This window comes from Dromaius novaehollandiae, unplaced genomic scaffold, assembly GCF_036370855.1.
Source record: "Dromaius novaehollandiae isolate bDroNov1 unplaced genomic scaffold, bDroNov1.hap1 HAP1_SCAFFOLD_148, whole genome shotgun sequence".
Classification (NCBI taxonomy): domain Eukaryota; kingdom Metazoa; phylum Chordata; class Aves; order Casuariiformes; family Dromaiidae; genus Dromaius; species Dromaius novaehollandiae.
Window position 1 is genome coordinate 63,791 of NW_026991297.1, and position 10,128 is coordinate 73,918.

General features: G+C 73.1%; 2 protein-coding genes across 3 annotated transcripts; both read left to right on the forward strand.

Annotated features, from left to right (window-relative positions):
* Positions 1–688: 688 nt before the first annotated feature.
* On the forward strand, positions 689–2,832 carry BANF1 (BAF nuclear assembly factor 1). Its single transcript, XM_064503715.1, is given in 5 exon segments — positions 689–716; positions 719–814; positions 1,731–1,753; positions 1,755–1,829; positions 1,831–2,832. Coding segments are annotated over 5 exon segments (267 nt in total). The 3' UTR covers positions 1,876–2,832.
* A 1,281-nt stretch (positions 2,833–4,113) lies between these two features.
* On the forward strand, positions 4,114–9,349 carry MUS81 (MUS81 structure-specific endonuclease subunit). Of its 2 annotated transcripts, none has more exons than XM_064503703.1 (9): positions 4,114–4,236; positions 4,796–4,943; positions 5,870–5,993; positions 6,781–6,851; positions 6,946–7,020; positions 7,133–7,204; positions 8,001–8,065; positions 8,643–8,756; positions 9,253–9,349. In XM_064503703.1, the coding sequence occupies exons 2-9, from the start codon at positions 4,800–4,802 to the stop codon at positions 9,347–9,349; spliced, it is 762 nt and encodes a 253-aa protein (XP_064359773.1). In that variant the 5' UTR covers positions 4,114–4,236; positions 4,796–4,799. The 2 variants fall into 2 exon arrangements, with proteins under 2 accessions (XP_064359773.1, XP_064359774.1); XM_064503704.1 differs by having other exon boundaries at positions 4,146–4,263.
* The last annotated feature ends 779 nt before the right edge of the window (positions 9,350–10,128 follow it).

A 10,128-nucleotide genomic window follows, 5' to 3' on the forward strand; every position in this document is an offset into this window, starting at 1 on the left:
GGGGGTCTGTGGGGCTGGGGGGACCCATGGGGGGTCTATGGGGCTGGGGGGGCCTCTGAGGGGGCCTAGAGGGGGCCCGGGGCGGGGGGCTCTTTGCCCCCCCCCCCCCCAGGCTGCAGCTGCGCCGGGTATTTATAGCCAAAGAAGGGGCGGGATCGCCTGGGCCCCTGCGGGGGGGGGGGGAAGGGGCGGGATCGCCTGGGCCCTCCCACCCCCAGCCCAAGGTCCCCGGCAGCACCGCCATGTCCCCCTCCCCTGGGCTGTTACTGTCCCATGTCCCCCCCAGGCCACCCCCATGTCCCCATGTCCCCATGTCATCTCTACGTCCCTCCTGGCGCCATCCCTGTCCCTATAGCAGCCCCATGTCCCCCCCAGCCCCCTCCCGTGTCCCCACGTTGTCCCCACGTCTCTCCTAGCACCATCCCCGTCCCCATGTTGGCCCCGTGTCCCCCCCAGGGCTCCCCCTTGTCCCCATGTCCCCCCCCAGGCCACCCCTGTGTCCCCACGTTGTCCCCACATCCCTCCTGGCCCCGTCCCTGTCCCCACGTCGCTCCATGTCTTTGTGGGGCTGCCCGGTCCTGCGCTGTCCCCGTCCCCACCATGTCCCCGTCCCCATTGCGTCCCCATCCCTGTCCCCGTGCCCGGGCCTGTCCCCGACGCGGCGGTGGCCCCGGCAGGGCTGGCCGAGATGTCCTCGACGTCGCAGAAGCACCGCAACTCGTGGCGGAGCCCATGGGCGAGAAGCCGGTGGGGACGTTGGCCGGCATCGGGGAGGTGCTGGGCCGCAAGCTGGAGGAGAAAGGGCTTCGACAAGGTGGGGACACCGCGGGGACACTCTGGGGACATCGGGGACACTCTGGGGACATCAGGGACACCCTGGGGACATCAGGGACCTGGGGGGCACGGGGACATCGGTGGGACATTGGCCGGCATCGGGGAGGTGCTGGGCCGCAAGCTGGAGGAGAAGGGCTTTGACAAGGTGGGGACACCGTGGGGACACCCTGGGGACATCGGGGACACCCTGGGGACATGGAGGACACCCTGGGGACACTGGGGATGGCACAGGGACCCGGAGGAGTTAAGGTGTCCCCAGGGTGTCTGGGGGTGTCGCCAGGGTGTCCCCGAGGTGCCTGGGGGTGTCAGGGTGTCCCTAATGTGCCCCAGGATGTCTGGGGATGTCCCAGGATGTCCCCAAGCTGTCGGGGGGGGGCCATGGTGTCCCCAGCGTGTCCCCAGGGCATCTGGGGGGTGCCGGGGTGTCCCCAGGGTGTCTGGGGGTGTCCCCAGGATGTCCCCAAGCTGTTGGGGGGGTATCATGGTGTCCCCAGCGTGTCCCCAGTGTGTCCCCAGGGCATCTGGGGGGTGCCGGGGTGTCCCCAGGGTGTCCCCGAGGTGCCTGGGGGTGTCAGGGTGTCCCTAATGTGTCCCCAGGGTGTCCCCAGCGTCCCCCCCCCCCAGCCTTCAGGGTGCTGGCGCTGGCTGAGGACTTCGGGCGTCCCCAAGGTGTCCCCAAGGCGCAGGGCCACTCTGGGGGTGTCATCCCCCCCATACCGATGCCTATGTGTCCCCCCCCCCGGTGACACGTCCCCCCCCGCCGCAGGCCTACTGGTGCTGGGGCAGTTGCTGGTGCTCCAGACGGACGGGGAGCTCTGGGCGTCCCCGGGGGGGCCCCGAGGCGTGGGGGGGGCCCATGTCCCCCCCCCGGTGACCCCCGTGTCCCCCCCCCGCAGCCTACGTGGTGCTGGGGCAGTTCCCTGGTGCTGAAGAAGGACGAGGAGCATTTCCGCGAGTGGCTCAAGGACACGTGCGCCAACGCCGAGCAGTCGCGGCAACTGCTCCGGCTGCCTGCGCGAGTGGTGCAACGCCTTCCTCTGAGCCCCCCCGGGACCCCCCCGAATCCCCCCCAAATCCCCTCGCCGATCCCCCCGGATCCTCCCCAAAATCCCCCACCGAATCCCCCCCAACCCCCCCAAAACCTCCCAAATCTCCTCACGAATCCTCCCCGAATCCCCCCCCGAATCCCCCCAAAACCCCCCCGAATCCCCTCACGAATCCGCTTCAAATTCTCCTCAAAATCCCCCCGATTCCCCCCAAATCTGCCCCAAATCTCCCCCCAATCTCTCCCCAATTCCACCAAAATCCCCTCACCAAATTCCCCCGAATCCCCCCCAAAATCTCCCCCCAAATCTCTCCCGATCGCCCCCAAATTCCCCCCCCCCAAATCCTTCTCCAAATCCTCCTAAATCCCCCCAAAATCCCCTCACCGAATTTTCCCTCAATTCCACCCCAAATCCCCCCCCGGGTCACCCGAGCCCCCCCCTGGGGTGGCCGGGATCCCCGAGACGCTCTTGGCCCCCCCAGATCTGCCTGGGGGCCCCCAAAATCCATTGGGGGGGGTCAAATGCTGGGGGGGGGGGTCAAAATGCACCGGGGGGTCCCTAAGCCCCCCCGAGTGCCCGCAGGACCCCCCCCCCCCAAAAAAGCCTCTCCGGGGTGTTGAGCCCCCCACAGGGGTGGATGGGGCCCCCCCAAACCGCCCTGGGGGGCCCTGACACTCTCGGGGGGTTGGGACCCCCCCCCAGAATGGCTCTTGGGGGGGGGGCAGATCCCCAACCCCCCCCGGCGACCCCCAGAAGCCTCCTGGGGACCCAAAACCCCTCCGGGACCCCAAAATGCCAATGGGGGGGTCACCAGCCCCCCCCCAGCCCCTCCCCTGGGGGTTTCTGCCTGTTGCCCCCCCACCTCGCTTTGTGGGGGGGGGCAGGGGGGCCCCCGAATTTGTTTGTAAAAGGAGTTTTTAAGATATACGAATAAACATTTGGCTGTGTTGGACCCGGCTCTGCATTCTGCTCGGGGGGGGGTTAGGGCCTCCCCCGGGGGTATTTAGGGCCCCCCCAGGGGGTGTTTGGGGGTTGGGGGGTATTTAGGGCCCCCCGGGGCTACTTGGGGGCTTGGGGTATTTAAGGTTCCCTCAGGGGTATTTGGGGGTGAAGAGGGTCATTGGGGGGGGGGGGTGTCTGCCCCCCCCCATATGGGAAGGGGGGAGCGAGTCCTCCAGGGCAGCTGCCAGGGCCTCCCGGCGGCCTAGAGCGGCCCCACGCGTGGGGAGCGAGTCCTCCAGAGCAGGCGCCAGGGCCTCCCGGCGGCCTAGAGCGGCCCCACGCGTGGGGAGCGAGTCCTCCAGGGCAGGCGCCAGGGCCTCCCGCCGGCCTAGAGTGGCCCCACGCGTGGGGAGCGAGTCCTCCAGAGCAGGCGCCAGGGCCTCCCGGCGGCCTAGAGCGGCCCCACGCGTGGGGAGCGAGTCCTCCAGAGCAGGCGCCAGGGCCTCCCGGCGGCCTAGAGCGGCCCCACGCGTGGGGAGCGAGTCCTCCAGAGCAGGCGCCAGGGCCTCCCGGCGGCCTAGAGCGGCCCCACGCGTGGGGAGCGAGTCCTCCAGAGCAGCTGCCAGGGCCTCCCGGCGGCCTAGAGCGGCCCCACGCGTGGGGAGCGAGTCCTCCAGAGCAGGCGCCAGGGCCTCCCGGCGGCCTAGAGTGGCCCCAAGAGATTTCTAAGCACTAAAAATGATGAATGGGTTGTTTTGTAAGTGCTTTACGTTAGTTTTTAGCACTTATAGAACTCTCCTTGGAATTCTATAGGTGCTTATAGTACTCCAAATAGGGTCTACGCCCCCCAAAGCTCCCCTCAGCCCCCCCAGACCCTCCCATAGGCACCCTGTAGCCTCCATAGGTCTCCAACCCCCTCACATAGACCCCGTAGACGCTTTGAGGTGCTCTATAGAGCCTCCTACACACCCCCGGGTCTCTTATAGCCTCCATATGGCTCCCTAGATGTCCCCATAGGCACCCTATAGCCTTCATAGACCTCATGCCCCCCCCCAGGTCCCCTAGACGCTCCCATAAGCCCCCAAATCCCCCCTATAGCCCCCATAGGTCCCCCTAGACCCCCCATAAGCCCCCTATAGCCCCCATAGGTCCCCCTAGACCCCCCCATAGACCTTCTATAACCCCCCATAGGGCCCCGCTGCTCCCCCGCCCCGGCCCAGGGCCCCGCGCACGCGCAGAGGCGCCTCCCCGCCCCCCTCATGAATATTCGCAGCCTCATGAATATGCAAACGAGCGCGCCGGAGGGGGCGGGGCCGCGGCGGCGCTCGGTCCTCCCGCGCGCCTCTCTGTGGCCGCGGGCGCAGCGCTTCCGGGTCAGGGGTCAGCGCGCTCCCGCCGGAGGCGCCAATTTCAAGTGAGCGGGGCCCAGGCGTCCGGGGAGGTGGGAGAAGGGGGGGCCCAGGCGTCCGGGGAGGTGGGGGAGAGGGAAGGGATCGGTGTGGGGCCCAGGAGTCCGGGGAGGGGAGGGGAGGGGAGGGAGAGAAGGGGGGGCCCAGGCATCCGGGGGGGGGGGGGGAAGGGACCGGGGGGGCCCAGGCGTCCGGGGGGGAAGGGGAAGGGGGGGCCCAGGCGTCCGGGGAGTTGGGGGAGGGCCCAGGCGTCCGGGGGGAGGGAAGGGACCGGGGGGGGCCCAGGCGTCGGGGAAGGAGAGGGGAGGGAGGGAAAGAAGGGTGGGGGAAGGGAGAGAAGGGGGGGCCCAGGCGTCCGGGGGGGAGCGGGGGGGAGGCAAGGGACCGGGGGGGCCCAGGCGTCCGGGGGGGAAGGGGAAGGGGGGGCCCAGGCGTCTGGGGAGGGGGGAGGGAAGGGACCGGGGGGGGCCCAGGCGTCCGGGGAGGAGTGGGGGGGAGGGAAGGGACCGGGGGGGGCCCAGGCGTCCGGGGAAGGGGGGGGGCACTAACGTTGCTCCTTTGCAGGACGATGGCTACGCCAGACCCCGCCCCCCGCACCAGGCCCCGCCCCCGGCCCCGCCCCTCGCCCAACCCTCTCTTCACCAAGTGGCTCCGCGAGTGGCGGGACGAGGCGGTGGCGGCCGGGGGGGGGCGGCAACTGGCCTACGAGCGGGTGAGAGCGGGGCCCAGGCGTCCGGGAGGGGCCCAGGCATCCGGGGAGGGTCCCAAGTGTCCCAGGGGGCCCAGGCGTTCAGGGAGGGGCCCAGGCGTCCTGGGGGGGGAGGCACCCAGGTGTCCGGGAGGGGCCCAGGCATCCAGGGAGGGGACCAGGCGTCCTGGGGGGGGGCCCAGGTGTCCCGGGTGACTTAGGTGTGGAAAGGGCCCAGGCGTCCGGGAGAAGGGCCCAGGCGTCCGGGGAGGGGCCCAGGCGTCCGGGAGGGTCCCAGGTGTCTGGGGGGGGCCAGGCATCCAGGGAGGGGCCCAGGTGTCCGGGAGGGGCCCAGGTGTCCGAGGGAGGGGCCCAGGCATCCAGGGAGGGGCCCAGGCATCCTGGGGGGGGGCCCAGGTGTCCCGGGTGACTTAGGTGTGGAAAGGGCCCAGGCGTCCGGGAGAAGGGCCCAGGCGTCCAGGGAGGGGCCCAGGCGTCCGGGAGGGGCCCAGGCGTCCGGGAGGGGCCCAGGTGTCTGGGGGGGGCCAGGCATCCAGGGAGGGGCCCAGGTGTCCGGGAGGGGCCCAGGTGTCCGAGGGAGGGGCCCAGGCATCCAGGGAGGGGCCCAGGCATCCTGGGGGGGGGCCCAGGTGTCCCGGGTGACTTAGGTGTGGAAAGGGCCCAGGCGTCCGGGAGAAGGGCCCAGGCGTCTGGGAGGGGCCCAGGCGTCGGGGAGGGGCCCAAGCGTCCGAGGGGGCCCAGGCGTTCAGGGAGGGGCCCAGGCGTCCGGGAGGGGCCCAGGTGTCCGAGGGAGGGGCCCAGGCATCCAGGGAGGGGACCAGGCGTCCTGGGGGGGGGCCCAGGCGTCCGGCGGGGTGACTTAGGTGTGGAAAGGGCCCAGGCGTCCGGGGGGGGCCCAGGCGTCCGAGCCCCCCCTTCCCCCCCCGCAGGCGCTGCGCTCGCTGCGCCGCTACCCGCTGCGCTTGGCCTCGGGCCGGGAGGCCGCCATGCTCCGCCACTTCGGCCCCAAGATCTGCCGCCGCCTCGACCAGCGCCTGCAGCAGCACCGCCGCGGTGGGCGGGGCTTCCGGGGGCGGGGCTTCCGGGGGCGGGGCTTCCGGGGGGCGGGGCCTAGGGAGGGAGAGGGCGGGGCCTGGGGCTGCCTCTCCCTGCTGCTGCCTTGATCAGCGCCTGCAGCAGTGCTGCTGCAGGGGGCGGGGCCTAGGGAGGGGGCGGGGCCTGGGGCTGCCTCTCCCTGCTGCTGCCTTGATCAGTGCCTGCAGCAGTGCTGCTGTGGGGGGCGGGACTTCCGGGGGAGGGGCTTCTCCGGGGGCGGGACTTCCGGGGGCGGGGCCTGGGAGGGGGGGGGGCCCTGGGGCTGCCTCTCCCTGCTGCTGCCTTGATCAGCGCCTGTAGCAGTGTTGCTGTGGGGGGCGGGACTTCCGGGGGCGGGGCTTCTGGGGGCGGGGCCTGGGGAGGGGGCGGGGCCTGGGGCTTCCCCTCCCTGCTGCTGCCCAGGGGAGGGGGGGTGGGAGCAAAGAGGGGGCGGGGCTTGGGTGGGTGGGGCCTGGGAGGAGTGGGGCTTGGGTGGGCGGGGCCTAGAAGGGGCGGGGCTTGGGATGGTGGCCTTGGGGGCGGGGCCTGGGAGGGGCAGGGCTTGGTGGGTGGGGACAGTGGGTTGGGGCAGGGCTGGAAGGGGGTGGAGCTTTGAGGGGGTGTGGCCTGGGGAAGGGGTGGGGCAAGGGGCAGGGGCGGGGCCTCAGGGAGGAGAAAGGGGTGGGGCCAAAGCTTCCAGGGGCGGGGCCAGGGGGAGCAGGGCTCTGATTGGCCGGTTGAACCTGTGGTTTGTCCCCGCCCCCAGAAGAAGGCTCCGCCTCCCCCAGCCCCCCCGCCGAGGGGCGGGGCCGGCAGAGCCCCCAGGCTCCGCCCACGGTGAGTGCGCCCGGACGCCTGGGCCCCCAGGGGGGCAGGGGGAGGGGCGCCCGGACGCCTGGGCCCCCCCGCTCACGCCGCCCCTCCCCCGCAGAGGCTCCGCCCCCCGCGGCAGTACCGGCCCCTCCCCCGCTCGGAGCCCTTCGCCCTCCTGGTGACGCTGCTCAGGGTGAGCCCGGACGCCTGGGCCCCTCGGGGAGGCGGGGGGGGGGGCTGTGGGATGGGGGAGGGGCCCGGACACCTGGGCCCCTGCCCCCGCTCAGCCCTGGCTCCGCCCCCAGAGCCCGTGGCCCCTCCCGGAGGCGGAGCTCCGAGCCGCGGCCCAGCCCCTCTGCACCCGGCCCCTGGGGGCGGTGAGTCTCCTGCTGTCAGTAGGGACCAGAGTGAATGCAGCGATCCCCGGAGCCCTGCTGCCTCCCGGGGGGACCCAAAGGGCCCCCGAGGCCCCCTGGGAGCCCCCCCAGCACCCCCCAGCACCCCTGGGGCCCCCCCAGCACCTTTAGGATCCTCCCAGGGACCCCCCAGGCCCCCCTGGCACCCTTGGGACCCCCCTAGGTTCCCCCCCAGCACCTCAGGGCCCTCCCAGCTCCCCCCAGACCCCCCCAGCACCCCAGGGACCCCCCAGGATCCACCCCAGACCCCTCCGGCACCCCTGGGCCCCCGCCCAGCACCCTCTTTTTTCCCATGCGACCCCCCAGGACCCCAGGGCCCCCCAGCTCCCCCCCAGCACCCCAGGGACCCTCCTGGGACCCCCCCCAGCACCCTCATTCCCCCCTCTCTGGCCCCCCCCAGCAACCCTGGGCCCCCCTTGACACCCTTGGGGCCCCCCCAGCTCCCCCCCAGACCCACTCAGCACCCATGGGACCCCCCCCAGCACTACCCCAGCACCCCTGGGGCCCCCCAGCTCCCCCCCCAGACACCCCAGCACCCATGGGACCCCCCCAGGATGTCCCCCAGCACCCCAGAGACCCCCCAGCACCCATGGGAACCCCCCCAGCACCCTCATTCCTCCCCTCTGGGCCCCCCCAACCCCCCCCGGCACCTTTGGGGCCCCCCCAGCACCCCTGGGACACCCCAGGGCCCCCCCCCAGCACCCCTGGGTGCCCCCAGCAGCCCCTCTGACGCCCCCCCTGCCCCCCCCCTCCGCAGGTGGCCCCCGGGGGGGCCCTGGGCTCCCTGCTGCGACGGCGCCTGGTGCAGGGCAGCGGCTGCAGGTAGCGCCCGGACGCCTGGGCCCCGCGGGGGGGGGGGAACCCGGACGCCTGGGCCCTGCGGGGGGGGGAACCCAGACTCCTGGGCCCTGCAGGGGGGTGGGGGGGCACCAGGACACCTGGGCCCTGTGGGGGGGGGGCACCCGGACGCCTGGGCCCCGTGGGGGGGGAACCCGGACACCTGGGCCCCGCGGGGGGGGGCACTGGGACCCCTGGGCTCCATGGGGCGGTGGGGGGGGCACCCGGACGCCTGGGCCCTGTTGGGGGCGGGGAGCCCGGATGCCTGGGCCCCATGGGGGGGGAACCCGGATGCCTGGGCCCCGGGGGGGGCACCTGGATGCCTGGGCCCCGTGGGGGGGGGGAGCCCGGATGCCTGGGCCCTGCGGGGGGGGGCAGGGGAGACCCGGACGCCTGGGCCCCGTGGGGGGGGGCAGGGGAGACCCGGACACCTGGGCCCTGTTGGGGGGGGGGCACCCGGATGCCTGGGCCCCACAGAGGATGGGGGGGGCACTCGGACACCTGGGCCCTGCGGGGGGGGGCAGTTGGCTCCGCCTCCCCTCATTCCCGCCCCCCCCCCCAGGTACTCGCTGACCCCCCAGGGCCGGGCCCTGGCCCAGCGATTGGCTGCCGCCCCCGAGGCCCCGCCCCCCGCCGAGGGGGCCCAGGCGTCCGAGGAGCCGCCCCCGCCCCCAGCGTAAGTAATGGGGGGGGGGGGGATGGATGCCTGGGCCCCTCCCGGACGCCTGGGCCCCTTTGTGGCGGGGGGGGGGGGGATGATGCTACCGGATGCCTGGGCCCCCCCCCGGATGCCTGGGCCCCTCCGGGACACCTGGGTCCCTTGGGGGGAGGCAGGGGGGATCCCCCGGACGCCTGGGCCCCCCCGGACGCCTGGGCCCCTTTGTGGCCGGGGAGGGGGGGGGGGGGGATGATGCTACCCGGATGCCTGAGCCCCCCCGGACGCCTGGGCCCCTCCTGGACACCTGGGTCCCTTGGAGGGAGGGGGGGGTGATCCCCCGGACGCCTGGGTCCCTTTGTGGCCGGGGGGGGGGGGGGGAATGATGCCACCCGGACGCCTGGGCCCCCCCGGACGCCTGGGCCCCTCCTGGACACCTGGGCCCCTTGTCGGGGGGGGGGGGTTGACACCACCCGGACGCCTGGGCCCCCCCGGACGCCTGGGCCCCTGCCGGCAGCGGGGGGCCGGAGCCCCCCCCGGAGACCGAGTTTGAGATGAGACCCGGCGAGTTCGACATCGTCCTGTGCGTCGACGTCAACGAGGCCACGGGGTGAGCGGGGGGGGGGGGGGGGACACACACGCGTGTCACAGCGTGTCGCGGGAGTGGGGGCACGCACATGCGTGTTGGGGCATGTCACAGGGTGAGCAGGAGGGCACACGCATGTCACAGGGGAGCGGGAGGACACACGCGTGTCACAGGGGAGCGGGAGGACACACGTGTGTCACAGGATAGCAGGGGGGCACACGCGTGTCACAGGGGAGCGGGGGGGCACACGTGTGTCACAGGGGAGCGGGAGGGGCACACGCGTGTCACAGGGGAGCAGGAGGGGCACACGCGTGTCACAGGAGAGCGGGGGGCACACGCGTGTCACGGGAGTGGGAGGGGCACACGCGTGTCACAGGAGAGCAGGAGGGGCACACGCGTGTCACAGGGGAGCGGGGGGACACACGCGTGTCACAGGAGAGCGGGGGGCACACGCATGTCACAGGAGAGTGGGGGAGCACACGCATGTCACAGGAGAGCAGGAGGGGCACACGCGTGTCACAGGGGAGCGGGGTGGCACACGCGTGTCACAGGGGAGCAGGGGGGGCACACGCCTGTCACAGGGGAGCGGCAGGGGCACACGCGTGTCACAGGGGAGCGGGAGGGGCACACGCGTGTCACAGGGGAGTGGGGGGGCACACGCGTGTCACAGGGGAGCGGGAGGGGCACACGCGTGTGCTGTGGCGTGTCGGGGGGCAAGTGTGGCTGGTGCACACGCGTGTCACAGGGGAGCGGGGGGGCACACGCGTGTGCTGTGGCGTGTCGGGGGGCAAGCGTGGCTGGTGCACA

Bases quoted from the DNA above. Each gene is read 5' to 3' on its own strand.
- MUS81 (XM_064503703.1), top strand. From the start codon at position 4,800: ATGGCTACGCCAGACCCCGCCCCCCGCACCAGGCCCCGCCCCCGGCCC. The intron at 6,852-6,945 runs GTGAGTGCGCCC...CCTCCCCCGCAG, and splicing joins GCCCCCAGGCTCCGCCCACG to AGGCTCCGCCCCCCGCGGCA. The intron at 8,066-8,642 runs GTAGCGCCCGGA...CCCCCCCCCCAG, and splicing joins GTGCAGGGCAGCGGCTGCAG to GTACTCGCTGACCCCCCAGG.